The sequence below is a fragment of the Argiope bruennichi genome, chromosome X2, assembly GCF_947563725.1.
Source record: "Argiope bruennichi chromosome X2, qqArgBrue1.1, whole genome shotgun sequence".
NCBI classification, from domain to species: Eukaryota; Metazoa; Arthropoda; class Arachnida; order Araneae; family Araneidae; genus Argiope; species Argiope bruennichi.
In genome coordinates, this window is record NC_079163.1 from 94,755,902 (window position 1) to 94,777,720 (window position 21,819).

Genomic DNA, 21,819 nt, shown 5'->3' on the forward strand with positions numbered 1-21,819 from the left:
TACTTTTTAGCCCAACTGATAAAATTGTGTTTTTAAGTACTGTTATTATTAAACTTAGTTGAATCATAGTTCTATTTGCAACCTTTGCTCTGCTGTAAATTTTCTCAGCTACTTTATCTCAGAAGTATGACCCTCGGGGGAGCACCTCGAAATGAGGATGAGATGCTTCCGGCATGGTGGTTGGATCTCGCTACCCTGGAGGGTACACTAATAGGTGGCTCCTCCCATCGATGACGGGACGTACTTCCTTCGGGGAGGGTTGTACCGTGGCCGGTGACGGCCCTTAGGACTCAACAACAGTTCCCGCCAATTGCTGTTGCGGCGGTCCGGTCATTCAGTTCTATGGTTCAAATCCGTGTGCCTTAGGGCGGGTCGGAGAGTTAGATGGTTGACTTATCTCAGAAGTATAGAATGTTTTGTATTTCTAAATAAAACATAACGGAGTTCTTTTAAAAAACAAATTACCACAGTGTAATTGCAAAATCGAAGAGCTGAACATATCTTTGAACTGCAGAGAGATACTCAGATTTAGTTAATATGAGGCCATTTTTATAAACACGTTTTCAAATTAATTACCTTACATTTTTCTTTCAAATACAATATTTTTATCTCTGGGCTTTAACATTTTTTTGTGTTTGCAGAGTGACTTTGCAACTTTCTTGTGACATGGACATGAAGAGATTTCCTCATGATAGCCAGACGTGTGGAGTGTCGATCATAGCTCGTAAGTTTGAAATTTGCTTCTTTAGACATTTCAGATTCAATATTTTTCATTTTATTTATATATTTCAAAATTCATATTTCTCATTTAAAAAAAATCAAAAGATTATTAATTATAACAATAACATACAATACACATTAATAATACATACAATACACATTCATACACCATAACATTAATTTACTGCAAATTTGTTGAAGATCGATTTCTTGCAGATAGAATAAAATGTATCTTAAAAATCTTTCTCACTAATATCAACATTTTTTATAAAATATTTTTAGAATTTAATTTAAAAAAAAAAACAGAATTGACATGTGTTAGTGAAAAGTGAATAAGCAACTTAGTTGCTAAGCAGTAAGAATGATAGTTTTTTTTTTTTTTTTTTGCATTATATGCGATAAAAAATCTACAATTTTAAATCCTATTCCGTACAAGCGGAAATCTTAGTTGTGATTTCGAAGCTCTGAATATCTGCATGTATGCACTTGCACAATATGATAATAAACGTGCTCAAGTGTTCTACTCTCTTGTACATTTACACAGTATGTTGATTCTGAGCCAAGCTTTGTACATACTAAAGAAAATTAAACGTGCACTTTAAACCTCTTCAATCTGATCTAAAAGATACAAATTTTGGTATAGATCTGGCAGTTTTCGTAGCTAGATGACATACCAATTTTTACATATCCATTTTATTATGAATTTAAATTATAGGGTACATATGTTGGAAAATAGAAAGACTGACAAACCCAATTTGTTAGAAAATTTGGATTTCACTTTGACAGGGATTTACAATTCGAGTTTCAAACCCATGAAATGAATTTCCTTTATATAGCTCGTTGTATTCTCGAATTACAATGTTCATATACACAGGCCTAGACGAAGATTTCCTTTAGACGTACGTCATCCAAAACTTGATAGAAATTTAACATTTTGTATAAAGAAGACATTCGAAATTTCATTCATCTAGTTCATATATACTTGAATTATATTGTTCAGAGATAGAGATGATTCCAAAAATGTTTTTTTCAGATTCGGAACCAATCTGGCATGTCCGTCCAAGTCTCAGTGTCATTCTTTTTTTTTTTTTTTTTTTTTTTTTTTTACAATTATCATACTTGTATTTGTATGCTTCTCTTTCGATGAATTAAAAAATCACCTGTTGGCTGAAATCATCTAAAAAGTTCAAAAGCAATGGTGGTTTTTGTATTTATGTAAAAATAAATTTAATTACAACAGCGTAGTGAAGAGAAGACAACATGTGTATAAATGCCCTGGGTACCAGTCTTGCAGAACACTACAACTTCAAAATAATTTTTACATTTATTACATTTATAATAACGAAAATATGTCTAGACGTGAAAAAGAGTGATTTAACTTAGAAGCAATTTGACTTGTTATACCGCATTTCGACTGTTTTTCTATTCATATTCTTAAATTATAACTGTCTAATCTTCATTTTGCACTTTATTCTTACGAGACTGTTATCGTAATGCCCTCAACTTTATAATTTATTTAAATTTTTATTCACCGATACAAAATGCCCTTTAGTAAATACTTTCTATTACAGATGAATTTGGCCAATTTGAACTTATTACTTCAGATTCGACGGTACTTCGATTTTTTTTTTTTCCTGTTTCAGTTGAATATTAAATCGATGTCTTCAATTCAAATTCATTTTGGTTAATTTGAAGCCATTGTTGTATATTCCTAAACGTCATCAAGTCTAAAAATTATTAAAAATTCGTTTTCAATACTTAAATACATCCACATTTCGCATCCACTGCTAGTGATTTAACGTAGAAGCAATTTGATTTGTTATACCGCATTTCGACTGTTTTTCTATACATATTCTTAAATTATAACTGTATCGTAAGTAAATAATTTTTTGAGGGCTCATATTCTCTTTAGCGCTTTTCTGCCACACAATAAATTCAGTAAAGAAAGCATTTAAACATGTAAATTTGTTATACATTTTTAATACTTTAAATGCATTGTTTATTTTGAAGTTTTAATGTACAGATTTTGTATTCAAAATATTGAATTCTCTTATTTTATTAAAATTATTTATTTATTTAAAGAAATTATTTCAATTATTTTCATTATTTCATCATAATTATTATTATTTCATGAACTCAATTCATTAATTATGTATTATTTATTGAAATAAATATCAAAATCAAATATTTACAGCCCTTTTTAATTCTTTATCACATGCATCCGTTTTGGGAGCATTATCCTTTTATTTGGCAAATAGTGAAAAGTTGTAGTAAAAATTTTTTTAGGTACACATATTAAGTAAGTACGAGGTATGTAATATACTTACATATTATTTGAAACTTTTTAATTAATAAATAAATTCTTAAAAATTTATTGTGACTATATCAAAACAAGCAATGAAAATATGCCAAACCCACCGTGCCAAATAAAGGGTTAATGTATGCACGAAGTCCTTTGGCCACCAATTGTCAGACAATTATTCCTTATTTTATTCGCTCATGTATTGAAAAAAGTGCTCTTTATTTATGAATATTTTTTCATGCATGTAAGTTTATTCAAGATATAGATGGGTTTTTAGATAGAAATGAAAAAGTTTTAACTTATCTCTTTTTCTTTTTTACAAGTTTTTTCTTGGAGTTTATTTTATTTTATTTTATTTATTTATTTATTACCTCCATATGAAGTTTGTTATAAACAAAATAAGAAGTTTTTCTGTATTAAATATTCGGAGAAATAAATTAGCAAGAAATCAATATTCAGCATATGTTTTGAATTTCCCACCATATCCATAAAGTTAAATGAATCTGAAACACAAGCATGAGAACGGGGTAAAACTGACCCCACAACATTTGTAAAATAAGAATCAACCCTCATTCTGTAATCTATTACTCTTTCCTCGTCCCTTTCTACATTTGTACAATGTACAGGAAGTAACAACACCAGGTTTTTGAACAATTTCAAAAATATTTTCGATTTGAAAAAGACCCTAAGTATGTGCTTTCGAATTAAAAATTTAAGTAGTCTTTTTTGATGCTGTATTTGTTTTCGAATTCAAGCTTTGTTGTAATGCGAATTTTTGGATAAATCGAATTTTCATTGTTTCACATTCAATTTCGAATTAGCCTTGTTTCATTGTATAGATAACTGAATCAATTCACGAAAACCTCTAGCAATCCTTTTCCTCTCCTAACGCCATCTAGTTGTAATGCTTTAAACAAAATATAAAGGAGCAATAAACACATAATTCAGCTATTCTAATCTAAAAGTATGCTTTACATAAATGAGAATTAAACTATAAAGACTAACTTTTTTCCATGTTATCTACTTTGATCTGAACCTTTATTTTTAGCTAGTCGCCTTTATCAACATCTGATTTGCCGAAAAATATTGGTTATATTTAATTTCAGTTAAATCATTTACATTTAATTTCAATGTTTGTGATTAATTCAGATATTAAAGCAAATGTTTTTTTAATTATCTTTCATACGTTTTGTCCATTCTATACATGATCTTTCTAATAAAAATGAGTTCCATGACATCATAGCGCTATTAAAAACGTAAATATGCTCTTCGTCTCTCTTCTAAATTTTTCGATTTTGTTACTCCACTTTTGTATCCGTCGCAAAAACTACACAGATTTAAACAGAACTTTTCTTCTTTAGGTTTCAACAATGGAACGTAATCACACAATTAAATATTTGATGAAACAATAAAACCAGTTTGAATTCCAGGGCAATAATATAAAGTAATGTTGGAAATTCAGTAAATATATATATATATATATATTTTAACAAAAAAATTGAAAAAATTTTGAAAAAATTCGCACATTTATTAAATTTAAATTATTAAAAAAGCATTTTTTAAAATTTTGAATGATGTGAAATTTATTTTTGTACAATAATATTCTTTGAAGTTATGGTGTGCATACATTTACAATTCATTAAAATTTTAAATAAAATTTCAAAACTAATCACTCCGAGGTGGATATTTCCACTCTCCAAAATATCTGTGTGCCACTATCTATATAGTTTTAAATAAATCCTGTGTTTATTTTTAAGTGATGAACCCGACGACAGATATGCAGCTTTATTGGTTCGAATCTGAACCGATTCGAATGAGCCGATTATTGAATTTACCTCAGTTTGAAGTTGGGAACCTTTCTCTTTCTCGTTGTGATACATCGGTTTATGGAGGTAAGACCTTTCATTATTTTGTTAACCTTTTAAGTAACAAACTTTCTAATTAACATATTAATTGCCACTCTCGTATTTCTAACTAACATATCCATGCTGTAGTCTATATTCGAAATATTACATGTAGTTTAAACATTCAGTTTTTCCTTCTCTATAAAATGATAAATATTACTTCATTCAAAATTTAATAAAAGAATACATATCATTTTTTTAAGTTTGTCCTAGAAAGAATCTACGGTTTTTAAAACAGATTTGGAAGCGAAGTATGGCAATCATTTAAGTTATTTCTGCAGAAGATTAATGAATGTCACCACGAAATTTTTAATGCTCTTTTATGTTCATACTAAATATCAAAATGGTGTGGTAAGAAAGTGTTCTATAGTTTTTCCAATTATTCAGAAGCTGCCAGTCATAGAAACAACGTGTAAATCACCTGACAATAACTCCATAAATAAAAATTTATTGTATGGAGAGCTATATCCGAAAAAGATTCATTGGATTCAATGTTTTGTGGAATACAGTTGATTCAAATCAGTAGATTAAAATCTTGTACAAATTTGTTACTATCTTTAATGTTCTAAGGAATAAATTGGTCCGCGTAATAAATACGCAATAAATTCCAATCCACAAGATAAAATCTTGTACAAAGTTGTTACTATTTTTAATGCCCTAAGGAATAAATTGATTTGTATAATAAATACGTTGTAAAACCTTATTTAACTGGTAAGAGTTTCAGATTCCTGGTGACGAAATTTGTCATCATTGGATTGGATTATCCCTTCGCCACTAACTAGAATGAGGATAAACCATTACATTGTGCTTAACTGTGCGTTGAGGACAAACCATAACATTTTGTGCTAAACTCTGCATTTTTTTTCTTCGGGAACCAAGTGAAAAATAAAGTATATCGACAACCACGACGCTAACAGAACTGGAACAAATCATAATTACTGAATAAACAATCATTCCATTAGCGATGTTACAAAACATCGCTACTGATCTCATACTTTGTTTACTCCATGTCAATGCGGGAATAATGGATAATTCGAGAACATTGTCTTGTGGTTTACAAATGCATTCCATTGATTGACAGTTTCAGAAATTGGGACGCCAAGTGTCTGAGATTTCGTAGAAATACAAAGCCAATTGTAAGGCCACAAGAGCCATATTTGGCTAAGCTATACCAATGAAACGATAAAACCTAATTTAAAGAACCAGGTATTATGTCATAGTTTGTTTAGAAACCCATTTTATACTTTTAATATCCTGTATCATATAATTATATTTTATGTACATCCAAAAAATTAGTACACATATGCTACTACACATGCATTATTGTTTTCCACATATATGAGATTATTTTATGTGTAAGTGTTACAATAATTCTTTTCTAAAATTTATGATTTTCATCAGAATCATACAGTTGCTTCGATGCTTCATTCATCCTAAATCGTAGATATGTTTACTACATAATAAACATCTACATCTCACAATACTTATTGTAACATCCTGTGTAGTATAAGTGTATTATATTTTTATGCATATGCAAAAAATAAGTACACATATGCTACTACATGTGCATTATTGTTTTCCACGATACATGTGATTATTTTATGCATACGTGGTATAATAATTCTGTTCTAAAATTTGTGCTTTTCTTCAGAATCATTCAGTTGTATCTGCGCTTCATTCACCATGAATCGTAGATGTGGTTATTACATAATAAACATCTACATCCCTACAGTGCTTATTGTGAGCATGTCCATGCTGACGTTCTGGATTCCTCCTGAAGCAGTGCCTGCCCGCATCACGTTGGGCGTCACATCCCTGCTCACCATCATCACGAAACAATATCAATCCACGATGCCGAGTGTTTCTTATATTATAGCTCTGAACGTTTGGCTTTCTTCATGCATAGCCTTCGTGTTTTTTAGCTTACTTGAATATGCCCTGGTCATCAGTTTAGTTAAAAGAGAACAAAAAAGGGTTGCACCTAGTCCTGTACAAGTAAGCTCGTCCATTTCGTAATTTTATGTTATATTTCACTTTTAATTGCAAAGATAAAAAAAACTTTCACAACATATTTTTTTTTCCAATTATAGGTGTTTGAATAGACATAAACAAACATGACCAATACAGAAAAGTTAACTAGCTTAAAAATTAATTTTAAATTTTAATTTCAAAATTTTATTGCTTACATTCGACTTTCTATCTTCGGGACAAATATAATTAAATTATTTTACTTATTAACCATTAAATTATCCGAAATGAATTTTAAAAAATAAAATAAGTGGGTTTTTTAGATGTGAATCATTAAGTAGTTTATAATCAAAAATATGTATTTAAGATGGTAAACTAAATCGTGTAATGCCCTAAAATTTTCCAGGTGAAATTCAATGGATTGTTGAATCACTTTGAAATTTGATGAGATAGAAGTAGAGATTCAATGTGTTCAAAAATTTGAATTCAGAAAAATTCTGTTTGAAAATGACCACTGTAGACTTAAAATTGACAGCAATATATTATTTTTTTAAATTTTAAGTGGTTTTTTAATCATTCATAATCATTAACTAAATAATAAGTAATTTTGATGAGTAAAGCAATGATAATTTAAAAAAATTTATAGTTTATAAAATAACATTAACAAATAATTTTATAAACGAACTGTATACAGCACTTTGAATTCCTCAAATCAGCAATAAAACTTAATAACTGTACAACTTACAGCTTCAATAAGGATTTTAAAAGAGTGAGGAATTTTATATTGCTTTCTTGATTCAAGCATTGAACTGCAGTTAAGTCCTTGGAGGAATTAAGGACGTTAAAAAGTGTTCCCTTACGATTTCTGAGGGCACATGAACATTTGTCACGACACATTTATTTAAAAACTCAGTTAAAAAAATGCAATCATTCAATTCAAAATTAATCGATTAACTCATAATAAAATTCTTAAATCATTAAATCAGCATATTGTCATATAGAAAACACTAACGTAAAAGTAAATTTGATAAAATCAGCTTTTTAAAACACACTCTTTTAGTGTGCTTAGAAGTAAAAACTTTCTTTATTTTCTACTTTTTAATATTTGACAATATTAGTTGATATAAATATAATAGAATCTTGAAATCTATTTTTGAAAAATTCATTATTATTTGTGGCCATTAACACAGAATCAAATTTATAATTAAGCACTAAAAAATGTTTAAATAGTATATTGTTATCGGGAGAACGCTAGAGTAAAAATTTTGAAAACTTTTAACATTTCACGAAGTGAGTGAAATTTCAATTACAAAATTGTATTTTAACAAACATAAAACAAGTCAAGTTCAATAAAAAATGTGTAAAAAGAATAAATCGCGAATAACTTAGGAGAACTTTATATATATAAGAAGGGGGATGCTTTCTCACTATAATACTGAATTTATTGACATTTTCTTTTTTTTACTCATATTTTAGGATGGAACTAATTTTAGCACAAGTTCAGCAAGAAAATCACTAAGAAGTGCTTGGAGTCAGAAGAACTGGAAGCTTCTCAAATACATTTCCCCCTGGATTATTGATTTGATTTCTAGATTTTTATTTCCTTTTTGTTTTGTAATATTTTCTATTATATATGCAAGTACCTATGGCTGAAATTGCCATTATGTATTCATTTTTTTCTATCATATTTTCAATAAATTTCTTTTAATTACCTCATTCTAATTTTTTATAGATGTATCTTGCTTCCAATATATGTCTATTCTATTTATAAAGTATGTTCATTTATGAGAAATATAAATTTTCCCAAAAACATAAAGTGTTCTAATTTAAAATTCATATCACAAGTGAAAAAGAAATTTTCAAAAATTCCCTTTTTTATGCTTACTGAAAAATGAATAATATTTTTGCTATGAGAATTTTTGGGGTAAAAATAAAAATGGAAAAGCTTGAAAAAAACTGATATAAGTACTCTAAGATATTTGTAATATTTTCTTTTATTTTTAATGAAAACATAACAGTATTCTTTCTGATGATATTCAGTGTAGTTTGATAAAAAAAAATTCCACTTTTTAGTACAATAATAAAAATACATTTAAAAAGATTTGTTATTATTATTTTCATTTCTTTACGCTTTAATATGTTTCATAATTCATTATTATAATATTGTGGAATATTAAAATATTTTGTTTCTGAAAGCCGCTATCAGATGATGCCTCTCATGTGAAATTAAAAATTGATCAATTTGACAAATTAATCGATTTATCGATAATTAAGTTCTGAAATATTAATTGCTATATTGTCTTCGAGAAAAACAACCAGCACGAAATTTCAAAACCTTAGCACACTAGGAATTGAACAAAAAATTCAATCAAAAATTGATCATCACAAAATCTCACCAGTATAAACAAGAAATCGGTTGAGTGGTGGCGGGATGGGCGGCTGTATACAAGAAGAAGTATAAACATGAAACAACAAAAATGATCTTTCAGAAAAACAAGGAAAATTCGAATTTGATTATAAATTTATGCTCATTTTCCCTTCAATCCAAATGTGATTCCCTCCAATTGTTAGTCACTCATCATGTGTCTGTGTACACATTTTTAGACCATTTATTTATGCATATATTAAGCATACAAAAATTCAAAAATGTCATGCAAAAGAGATGATACGATACTTTAAATTTTGTTAGATATAAGTCCAATTTCAATGCTATACAAAATATTCAGGGATATTATGTCTCCTAATTTTACACCATGCTCAAATTACAAGGACAAAACCTCAACTGGCAACCGCTCTTCAGATTTTTTGCCTCCACTTCAGTGAGGAAAAAACAAATAACAGAAAAAGAAGAAATTACTTAATGACCTCCAGTAAGTCCTTAGTTATTATAATTTATCCAATTTTGATTGAGTCAAAAGCTGATGATAACAAAAAATATAGGCAGATTCTGAATGATCAAAGCCACTTGAGCATCTAGAAACTACCTCATTTACCAGCAGTTTATGGGAACAGATTGCCTAATTGGAGATCTTTCAGGGGAAAAATTCTCGTTTCTTTTACCTTAGAGGAATATTAGCAACAGTCTATTTATCCACAGCGAGCAATTCGTTGCAAAAGCGGACGTCACTTTATCAATTTTTGAACAATGTTAGTTGAGAATTCAATGCCTCCTATTTTCATTTCATAATCCCTATATGTACGACGCCTTAACCCACTAGGTCACAGATACCAAGAACCTATTTTATTGACTGAATTATATAAAACGAAGCTGTTTTTTTTTTAAATCTGAGTTATATTTATATCAGTGACAAAGTGACTAAAAATGTGAGTCTTATCTTTTTAATTAAAGAATGACGGATATTCGAAGTACTGGAGTGATAATTCAAGTTGTAATGAAGTAGTTAAGTAAAGTAAAAGAATTAAAATTTTTGAATGTAAATGAAGTAAAATTTTTTCAACCCATCTGTGGAAACGTTTGTTGATTATAAAGCCGTATTTTATAACCAGAAATATTGTTGAGAATTGATATATATATATATATATATATATATATATATATATATATATATATATATATATATATAATTCAAGAAATGTAGGTAATTACACATTTTTTTTATTTAATTTGACTTGTTTCATATTTATAAAGACGGAATTTTGTAGTCAAAATTTCACTCATTTTCAGATGTAGTAAATCCTATAGTCAAATTTTCCCACATTTACAAATTGAGTTTTGAAATTTTGTACAATTTTCTGCTCTTGATGAGCAGGTGTCGTCCTCGTCATCTGACCGCGGTTCAAAATTACGAGGTTGGTCCCAAAATAGCCCTAGTGTTGCTTCAAACGGGACGTTAATATAACTAAACTAAACTAAACTGCTCTTGATGAGAAAATACTATTTTAATATTTTCAAAGCTAAATTATCAGTTAACCAATTATTTTAAGTAAATTTAATGTCAATTAATTGAGTGATGCCATCTCATAGTGAATTTCAGAATAAAAGTCTACAAGATTCCGTAATATTTTTAATTATATATTATAAATTTGAACCTAAAATTAAGATAATTGCTAAATAAAATAAAAATTCTACATTTCAATGTACACGACGACTTAATAAAAAACTAAAATTTAATATGACTTAAATAAAAAAAACTATTTTTAATTAAGTCGTATTAAATTTCCATACCCAACTGTCATTAACAATAGCAATGAATATAAATTAAGAACTCAAAATTAGACAATAATTAAAATAAAAATTATTTTTACTTTTCAGCATATAATATAGAGTATTTTTTTAAATGGTATTTATTAAATTTATTTTCTGATTTGTGACTCCCCAATGGTAAATTAGATTCTCAATGCAGAACATTATGATATATATAGATATATTGTATGAAATAAAATTAAACTTTGTTTTCTTTTTATGTTTCACCAATTATTAAATGAAACATCACAAATTATCATTTCCGTTACTACTGAAACTTCTAATGTCGACTGCAGAAGTTACATTGTTAATTGATTCCTCAAATTATTACTTATTCGGTTAAATAAAAGTTTCATCTGTTTTGGATTAACTTTAATTTATGCGATGATTTTTTTTAATATATTCAATCTTTCAACCGAAACCATTTCCATGTTCACCATTACGCATGAAAATCAGGAAGAGAATTTTTTTAAATGATTGATTCATTTCTCAATATAGATCAATAAGTATGAGTACACTTATTTTTACAAATGCGAGTTTTCTCAACTGCCTTCTGTTTTAAACCGAATGTGAATAAAATAAAAAGATTTGTAATAACACAAGGAATAAAGTCGAACATTTATTTCACTCCATAAAAACACACAAATACAAACAGTTATATTCTACAAAATTATAATTTATGGCTTCATAATCAAGACTAGTGTAGATTCATCTGTATATCACGAATTACAAATATCCTTTTCTTTTATTTATAAAAATGTTTTTTTTTCAGAAGGAAGCATAGTTCAAAAGAATTTAAACTCTTAACAAAGCAGGTTTTCAGCATTTGCTTGTTGTTATCTGTCCATTTTTATCGATATAAAGTGCAAAAATGATTTGCATGCTTTCTTTTTTTTTTAACTTAAAGTGAAATTAACACCACAATCGTGCAAAAGTTTCTTGAATTATAAACATTTCATTTTTTAAGAATTCCAACTCCATTTTATTTTTCATAAAATGTTCTTAAATATCATTCTATCAAATGTACTAAATTCTTATTCTTTCCTTTTTGTAAGTATAACTTAAGCGAACCACTCACAATAATTGATTTCTGAAAGTAAAATTTAAAGTAACCAGCATGGTAAATAAACTATACAAAAACTTTCAGTGATTTCAGTTTAAATAACTTTTAATATTTCAAAGAATGAAGCCTCCAGAAATTGAATTCTATAGAATTATCCTCGAATGAGCGGGAATAACAACACCCGGGATTTCAGATTCAGTCATATTTCCAGTATTATTCTTGGGTTTCTCTGGAAAAGAAGGAAAATCTGGTTGATTTGGTAAACCTGGAATACCTGGAATGGTAGGGTTGATGCGGGATTCTAAACTGCGGTTTCTTCGGTTTACTAAAATCCTTCCGGATTTTGATAATCGGTTTAATGGCATAGGTGGTGTAGATAATACAAAGTTCTTCTCTGAATCCGATTCAAACCGCTCATTTGCAATTGCTTTCTCATTTGAAATATCATTAGATATCCTGGACATTCCAGGAATATTAGAATTATTAGGCATTCCAGGCCCACTTGGAACACTGGGCATGTTTGGCATTCCTCCAACTGTAGGCATTCCGCCGCCATTAGGCATGTCTGGCATTCCACCTATCGTTGGCATTCCACCACCATTAGGCATTCCTCCTACTGTAGGCATTCCACCACCATTAGACATGTCTGGCATTCCTCCAATCGTTGGCATTCCACCACCATTAGGAATTCCTCCAATCGTTGGCATTCCACCACCATTAGGCATATCAGGCATCCCTCCTATTGTGGGCATTCCACCGCCGTTAGGCATATCTGGCATTCCTCCTACTGTAGGCATTCCACCACCATTAGGCATGTCAGGCATCCCTCCTATTGTAGGCATTCCACCACCGTTAGGCATTCCTCCTACTGTAGGCATTCCACCACCATTAGGCATGTCAGGCATTCCTCCTATGGTAGGCATTCCACCACCATTAGGCATGTCAGGCATTCCTCCTATCGTTGGCATTCCGCCACCATTAGGCATGTCTGGCATTCCTCCTACTGTAGGCATTCCACCACCATTAGGCATGTCTGGCATTCCTCCTACTGTAGGCATTCCACCACCATTAGGCATGTCTGGCATTCCTCCTATTGTTGGCATCCCACCACCATTAGGCATATCTGGCATTCCACCTATCGTTGGCATTCCACCACCATTAGGCATGTCTGGCATTCCTCCTATAGTGGGCATTCCTCCTCCACCTTGTATAGTGGGAAAACCTCCTGGCATTGGTGGTGGTGACCAGCTAGCAAATTGACGGCCTTCGTATTCGCGTAATTCAGAAAATTCTTCACTAAACATTCTGGACATTCCTGGGATGTTAGAATTATTAGGCATATTTGGCATTCCTCCACCACTTGGAACAGAGGGCACACTTGGAACAGAGGGCGGACTTGGAGCAGAGGGTACACCTGGCATTCCCCCTATAGTCGGCATTCCATCACCATTAGGCATGTCTGGCATTCCGCCTATCGTTGGCATACCACCACCATTAGGCATATCTGGCATTCCTCCTATTGTTGGCATCCCACCACCATTAGGCATATCTGGCATTCCGCCTATCGTTGGCATTCCACCACCATTAGGCATGTCTGGCATTCCTCCTATAGTGGGCATTCCTCCTCCACCTTGTATAGTGGGAAAACCTCCTGGCATTGGTGGTGGTGACCAGCTAGCAAATTGACGACCTTCGTATTCACGTAACTCAGAAAATCTATCATTAAACATTCTGGACATTCCGGGAATGTTAGAATTATTAGGCATATTTGGCATTCCACTAATCGTAGGCATTCCACTACCATTCGGCATGTCTGGCATTCCTCCAACTGTTGGCATTCCACCACCATTCGGCATACCTGGCATTCCTCCTATCGTTGGCATTCCACCTCCGTTAGGCATATCTGGCATGCCACCTATTGTTGGCATTCCTCCTACTGTAGGCATTCCACCACCATTAGGCATGTCAGGCATTCCTCCTACTGTCGGCATTCCACCGCCATTCGGCATTCCTCCTATTGTAGGCATTCCGCCACCATTAGGCATGTCTGGCATTCCTCCTATAGTTGGCATTCCACCGCCATTAGGCATATCTGGCATTCCTCCTATAGTAGGCATTCCTCCACCGTTAGGCATATCCGGCATTCCACCACCATTAGGCATGTCTGGCATCCCTCCTACTGTAGGCATTCCTCCTGCGCCTTGTATTGTGGGAAAACCTCCGGGCATTGGTGGCGGTGACCAGCTGGCAAATTGCCGGCCTTCGTATTCGCGTAACTCAAGGAAATCATCACGAGATATTCTGGACATTCCAGGGATATTAGAATTATTAGGCATATTTGGCATTCCTCCTCCACTAGGAACTGAGGGTGCACTTGGCATTCCAGATATCGTAGGCATTCCTCCACCATTAGGCATATCTGGCATTCCTCCTATCGTTGGCATTCCACCACCATTAGGCATTCCTCCTATGGTAGGCATTCCTCCTCCATTAGGCATATCTGGCATTCCTCCTATGGTAGGCATTCCTCCTCCATTAGGCATATCTGGCATTCCTCCTATGGTAGGCATTCCTCCTCCATTAGGCATATCTGGCATTCCTCCTATTGTTGGCATTCCACCACCATTAGGCATATCTGGCATTCCTCCCACTGTAGGCATCCCACCACCATTTGGCATATCTGGCATTCCTCCTATCGTTGGCATTCCACCACCATTAGGCATTCCTCCTATGGTAGGCATTCCTCCACCATTAGGCATATCTGGCATCCCTCCTATTGTAGGCATTCCACCGCCGTTAGGCATATCTGGCATTCCTCCTACTGTAGGCATTCCACCACCATTAGGCATGTCAGGCATCCCTCCTATTGTAGGCATTCCACCACCGTTAGGCATTCCTCCTATTGTTGGCATTCCACCACCATTAGGCATATCTGGCATTCCTCCTACTGTAGGCATTCCTCCTGCACCTTGTATGGTGGGGAATCCTGCTGGCATTGGTGGTGGAGACCACTGACGAGGCTCATACTCATTTCTTTCTTTTAAAAGATCATCATTACGCATTTCATCTGCTGGTTCGCCTGAAAGAAATGCGGTTTATTCTAGTGTGAATGCACTCTATGTTAAAAGTTGAGGATGAATTATGAAATGAATTCTTTAATTTAAAAATGAAATAGAAATTAGTGATTATTGAATTGCATTTATTCTTATACCCTAGAAAAAAATCTCAAAATGTTTTTTTTAATTTTTATTCAAATTCAATTACTTTTGCAAATGCACTCATTGATTTATTCAGATAATTCATATGAAAGAATTGATTTGTATATCCAAGAAAAAATATTATTCTCATTTTTTTTCTAGATTAAACCTATACATTCAAAGTAAGAGAAATTTTCCAGATATTTCCTTTGAAAATTCAAATTTTCTTTTGGTTCGACTGCTTCTAACTTTCTGATTTATTATAAAATAGATTGCACTATAATTAACCAGTATAGCAGTCGAATTAACCAGTCGAATTTAACTACAGTGAATGTTCATCTAAGGAGAAGTTCGGATAACAAAGATATCGGAAGAACATTTTCACAAAAAATATTTAAATTCTGGCAATGAATTTCGCCGTCAACTTTTTAGCTCCACAACAACGAAAAACAGACAAAAATTAAATAACAAATAGTAGCAAGAGAAGAACAATATCAAATTCGAAAGTAAGAAGTGAAAACGTAAACAATCTATGAAAGATTTCTGAAACGAAATTTTTAGCACTGATTTCATAGTGTTTTTTACCTACATAACTGATCTCTCTATTCTTTGGGCGTCAGAGTTTTCCTTTACTTTTTGGTAAATAACTGGAAATGTTTTTTTATTCAAAACAGTTTAGAATATTAAGATCTGTGAACCTTAGCACAGATCTTACCTTAGAAAAAAAACAAGAAAAGATAACCAGCTTAAAAATTTAACAGATATCTGATGTCTCTAAAAAGCACTCACAATTTTAGTTAGAAATATGAAATTGTGGAAAACGAGCAACTTCTGCAATAACATAAAAAAGTGCTCCTTCTGTGAAAAAAACACAAAATGATGGCTTTCAGTTCGAAAAAAAGCAAGAGAATATTTAATAGGCATGGCTATAATGATTATCCTTCATTATTCTAGTAAAGTTTAAGAGAAACTGAAGATTCATATACGATATTTTGAGATCTATGAGATTTCTCTGAGATATGACATTCAGCATGTAACAAGAAATAATTCAGAAAAATCACTGAAAGATAAACAAAACTTGAAAAGAGGTGGTTAAAAATGTGAGGATACACAGTGACTTTGTAATTAAATGTAAAGAAGAAGCAGAGAATTTATATCTTAAATTTGAAATATTCATTGAAAAAGATATATTATTGTCTATAACAATATTTCAATTGTAAAGAAATAGTTTGTTTTTGAAGTGCGTACCAAGTCATACCTGCGTCATAAAAAAAGGAATTAAGTATTCCTTTGCGTAAATCAATGAGGGATCTATTGATGATAATTTTATAAAGTAACGCTATTGGTGATTGCCTATGGAAAATTTTAACTATTAAAAACCTTAAAACATTTGAAACTTTGATTTGAGAACCTTAAACTATTTAAAGAAATAATATTTTCTAACATAAGAATACCATATATACTTTGTTAAATATAAGAAAAATTATCCTTAATTTCAAAGAAACTTACTAGATTAACTTTTCTTTTTTAAAAAAATTTTAGAATTTTAAAATATACATATTTCCATTTATGAAATAAATAAATAAATGCCGTAACCTTCTCAAGTCCTTATTGAAGATTATTCAAAAAAGAAAGTATTCATAAAAGTAATGTACTGAAAAGATAAAACAATTAATGGTTTGCTTGTGTCGTAATTTCGTCAGAAAAAAAAACAAGTTGCCAATTTTCGCCATTGTTCCAAAATGAATAGAGTAATCTAAAATTAATTATTTAGATTACGCTGTTATAATCATTTATACCATTTTATGATATTCACTTTTGCTGACTTTTTTGGTTTGTCTATGGAAGTTTATAAAACTCTTATTTGGAGGCAAAAAAAAATTGTAAACGACTGTTTCGTCTTATTGGAAGATTTATAACTTCTTGATAACTTTATATCTGTACACATAATTAATAGTGAAATAAACAAACTTCGTTTTTACCTTTGAACTTTAAGCGAAAGCATTTGAAAATTAAAGAAGGAATTGCGGTTTTTTTTAAACGCAGCAACAACAAAAAACTACAGAATTCTCTTCCCTTTTTCTTAAGTTCAAAATACAATGACGTAATTTATAACACCAGAATGCGCGTTAATAAAACAAAAAAATCAATGTATTCTTATCAATGCAATTTAAAAATCACAAAAATTATTTATATTTGCTTTTTAAAATTGGAACGATATTTCACTGCAAGAATAATAGCATCTCATATTCATATTTTTAGTAGTTGTTCAAAGAATTAGCTTCGACTAAATTAGAGTTTTATTTTTCCTCAGAATTTTTATAACTATCATTTACTTACCTCTTCTACCATTTGCGACATCACTACACAAAATAATACACGTGAAGAAACTGATCAACAAAGTTCTTGAAAGCCACATTGTCTGCAATAGAAAAAAATTAAATAAATAATAGTTTTCAAAACATAACAGATCACATAACAGTTTTTTGATATTCTTCTTTTTCTTTTATATTTTAAGTGATTTATTTTGATTTAATGACGCAGAATCTAGATTCGGCCATGCTGAACCAAACTTATAACGTAATAAGATAGTTCCAAATTTGATAGAGATAATTTAATAATTTGAATACTTTGCTAGAGTGCTTGTATTCGTTACATTATAAATTCATTAAAAATTTGCATGTTTGTTTATTCTGCGTTTTTATTTTACCATGTTAAATTTCAGATAAAGTAAATTTCTACTGTTCTTCAAATCATGTCATCCAAGAAGAAGAAAAATCGAAGATATTTAAACTTTCATAAATTCATTATTCCAAATTAATTTCTTGCTATAAAGTTGAGACGCTTATTCTTAAAATTCTTTTAAGGTTCAATAAATTAGGATGAAAACAATGACAGTATGAGAATTTAATTAAAGCATTTGCTGTAACATTGTACGAACTTCTTTCACATAACTTCAACACATTTTTACAATTAATTCTCTTGGGCCTAACCTGATTTCTTTCAAGTACAATACATTTGGGAAATAAAAAAAAATTCTTAATAATGCTCTTTTATTAGGGTAGTAAATAATAGAACATATTATCTCTCAAAAGTATAGACATAAAAGTTTCGAAAAAGCAAGAGACTCTGATAAAAATATCCTAAGGCACATTATGTATTAATTTTTAACGCTTTTAACCTTCTTATTATATTTAAATTAGTTTAATTTCTTATTGCATTGTTTTCAGTGCATATCTCAAACAGATTTTTGGCAAAAATTCATGCTTTAATACTTCCTTGCTGTTAAAAACATATTTTAAAAATCCTTATTTTTAATATTTAAATGATTTGTTGTTGGTATATAAAATGTTTCATAATTAATCATTATAAATATTTTGGAATCTTAAAAGAATTTTTCTCAAATTCAAAACTAGATGGAGTCACTCATAGAAAATCAAAATTGTATCAAAACTAATTGACTTAAATTTTGGAAATAATTAAATGCTGCATTAGTATCAAAAATACACAATTGTATAAAATCTCAGAATTAAAGTGCATAAAATACATTACTATTGTATAAAATTTCCGTCTGTGAAATAAAAGCATGCAGAAATAGAGCTTGGAAGAGAAAAATACAATATTGTTTTATGGTTTCGGTAATATAAAAAATATACCACCTACAAACTGCGGAGATATATTCGTGAACAAAAATGAGTCACGAGACTAGAAAAATTTAAATAAAGTATCCTGTATTTTATGTTCCTGTCTTTAAAGTTTTTTCGTCGGTTACAATACATTTAATGGTTGTTTCAGATTAAGTGATGGTTAATGCAAATTATTTCTCTCGATTTATTCTTTGCTTCGTCTTACAACACTATTCAAGGGGTAAGGAAATCATTTTATGTTTTGAAAAAATCAGGCTTGTGGTGATGGCAGAAATGTAAAAAATTTTCCTCTATATCTGAGCACGTGATCTATTAACGCACATAATCTAATCAGTTTCTTTTCTATGCCGTCGTTGAATAGCAAGAGATTGCATGAGAAATCTATAAAATTTATAATGAAAGCCCATCAGAAAATATATATATAAGATGTATGCTGTCAAAATATTGTGATTGATGCTGATTTTAGCTGTTGTGGTGGACTGAAACTGGATGCGGAACGAATTCAGCATTTAAACAGAAACTAATTATTTTCAATTCGTATTGAAAATACTTTCATTTCAAATAATTTTCCTCAACGTAGTTAAGGTTTGTTATTGTACATAATAAGTTTTAGAAATAATTATTGTCATATGAAATATTACATAACAAGAAATAATTATTTTCGATTCTTACAGAAAATGTTTTCGTTCAAAGTTATTTTCATCGATACAGTTTTAGTTGTTACTACTTTAAATACATGCTTTGACAAATCATGAATACTACAGCTGAGCATTGAAAACCTCAAAGCGGTATATAATATACACATTTCCAAATAATAATTCCACGTACGAATAAATATGATGACGGAATATTCGTTTATAATTTTAAAAATAAATATGATAAAACAGTAATACTTACCAATTCCTTTAATCTTTCATAAAGAAAGAAAATAATAATGCAATTGGAAACTTGAATTAAATCCCAGTCGTATCTTAATTACTTATTAAAAATTAAAGTTCGAACTTACCATTTAATGTTTTAACAACAACTGATTAAATCCTACAATTGTGATGACTTTGGTCAAACGAAAAGATAAATTCGAAAGAAAACTTACTTCGAGAGATCAAAAATAAAAATACTAATATATTTTTTCCAAAATTCCTTTATTAAACTTGTTTTTTAAATAACATATTTTTTCCAGGATACTTTCGCTAAATTTTACAGAAGCTTAAATAGGATAAATGCACATACTAGACCCAAGCAAGTTATTTTTAAAAGAAAAATTAATTAAATTATAAGGAAAAAGTACAAAATATTCCTAATTATTTATATACTCGAAAATAATAAATACATTTGAAATTCCGTGCCCCTGAAATAAATAGATATAACAAACTGGCAGGTCAGCTGTTAACATACAAATTACTTTTTTTTATCTTATAACTGTTAAAAATGTTTAAATACAACTGAAATATCTTTATCTATCATCACAAATTTTTTAACGTAATGATTCGTTAACTAAAACAAATATCTTTTAAACACGCTGTTTATTGTACTTCTTGAACAACATCGACGTTAATTCTTTATCAAACTTTGAAAATCAATAGTTGCTTTGAAACTGAGATAAGTCATTAAAAAAGGAATTGTAGTTTTTAAATCTTATTAACAAATACTAAAATTGTTTCAAATAAATTTTGGAAAGGCAAGTTTAAGCTATGACGAAATATTGCATTGCAATATTATATTAGTGTTACAGTCGTGTATAGAAGCTATTACGGTGTTGAATCATAAGTGAAGGTAGCAAAATAATTACTCTCGTTATTAATTTGTGTATTATATACTAATCAGACATATAAGCAGATTGAAATTTTCACATCTTGCAATCATAAATTTTCATTCTTAGATTCTCGATAAATAATTACAATATGAATCAGGCTCAAAAATATGCTTCTTGAATTTCAGAATGCAAGGGGATAATTTTAAATTAACTCATTTTTTTAACTGAATTTATTAAAAGAATTTTTGAATATTCTTGGATTGAAAGAACAGTATAATATTAAAATTTGGATAAATGCAGCATTCTCTACTGAATCATCAATCTTTAAATTCATATCAATGAGTAAAAAAGAAGAGAAATTTTAGAACTTGCAATGACAAATTTTCATTCATAGATTCTTAAGAATAAGTTTACATTTTAAATCGGGTCTCAAAAGGTGTTATTTCGGTTTTAATATATAAAAAAGTTTATTAAAATAATATTAAATGCATTAAAATATTTTATTAATATCTATCAAGCAAAAAAGTGGCATAATCCTGAAATTTGAGATAAGTACTATCTTTTGCAGTGAATTAGGTAATCACGAAATTAGGTAATTAGGTAGAATCAACGAAATTAGGTAATTAGGTAGAATCAACGAAATTAGGTAATTTTAAGGAATTTTATTTTAACTCTTTAAAAACCAAAAAGCTTTCTTCGCCCTTATAAGTATATGATTGCCTGAAAGCAGCCGAGCTTTCATTAGAAGGTTAAATAAATAAATATCTTAAAAACTTAGTTAGAAATATACAACAGTTAAAATAAATATTCAACAAATGTTTTATAGAAGGTTTTTTGAAAGCAAAATATTTTTAAAGAATTCAATGAATATTTTCTTTTTAACTTTTTAGAAGAGTGCACTTACCGTAGAGTTGAGAGAAGGATGTTCTCAAATTGTTGGTCTGGCTTCGTGTTTCGCCCATTATATACTGTCAAAAATGGGACACTTTTGCGTGATATCATACATTGAACCAAAGTGTAAGAGAGAGAATCATGCAGTTTATTTACACACTATTTCCGTA

The 21,819-nt window shown here is 30.2% G+C and overlaps 2 protein-coding genes across 2 annotated transcripts in view; one reads left to right on the forward strand and one right to left on the reverse strand.

Annotated features, from left to right (window-relative positions):
* Nucleotides 1–8,475, forward strand: part of LOC129959824 (glycine receptor subunit alpha-2-like) — a gene marked incomplete at its 3' end in the record, with an annotated part of 47,334 nt that extends 38,859 nt beyond the window's left edge. The window contains exons 5-8 of the mRNA XM_056072717.1: nucleotides 642–724; nucleotides 4,780–4,914; nucleotides 6,578–6,921; nucleotides 8,371–8,475. Of these exons, the coding sequence (XP_055928692.1) occupies nucleotides 642–724; nucleotides 4,780–4,914; nucleotides 6,578–6,921; nucleotides 8,371–8,475 (667 nt within the window). The remainder of the gene's footprint in view (nucleotides 1–641; nucleotides 725–4,779; nucleotides 4,915–6,577; nucleotides 6,922–8,370) is intronic.
* Nucleotides 8,476–11,728: 3,253 nt separating this feature from the next.
* On the reverse strand, nucleotides 11,729–21,701 carry LOC129960485 (collagen alpha-2(IV) chain-like). Its single transcript, XM_056073954.1, has 3 exons — nucleotides 21,663–21,701; nucleotides 17,699–17,780; nucleotides 11,729–15,240 (listed from the first exon to the last, which is right to left on the reverse strand). Exons 2-3 carry the CDS (start codon nucleotides 17,775–17,777, stop codon nucleotides 12,305–12,307), a joined length of 3,015 nt encoding a protein of 1,004 aa, XP_055929929.1. The 5' UTR covers nucleotides 17,778–17,780; nucleotides 21,663–21,701; the 3' UTR covers nucleotides 11,729–12,304.
* Nucleotides 21,702–21,819: the final 118 nt, after the last annotated feature.

What these genes read in the sequence shown, in the direction of transcription:
- LOC129960485 (XM_056073954.1), bottom strand. Translation starts at nt 17,777, where the DNA reads ATGTGGCTTTCAAGAACTTTGTTGATCAGTTTCTTCACGTGTATTATT. An exon ending in TGTCGCAAATGGTAGAAGAG is followed by an intron (nt 15,241 to 17,698) that starts GTAAGTAAATGA and finishes CATTTCTTTCAG; the next exon opens with GCGAACCAGCAGATGAAATG.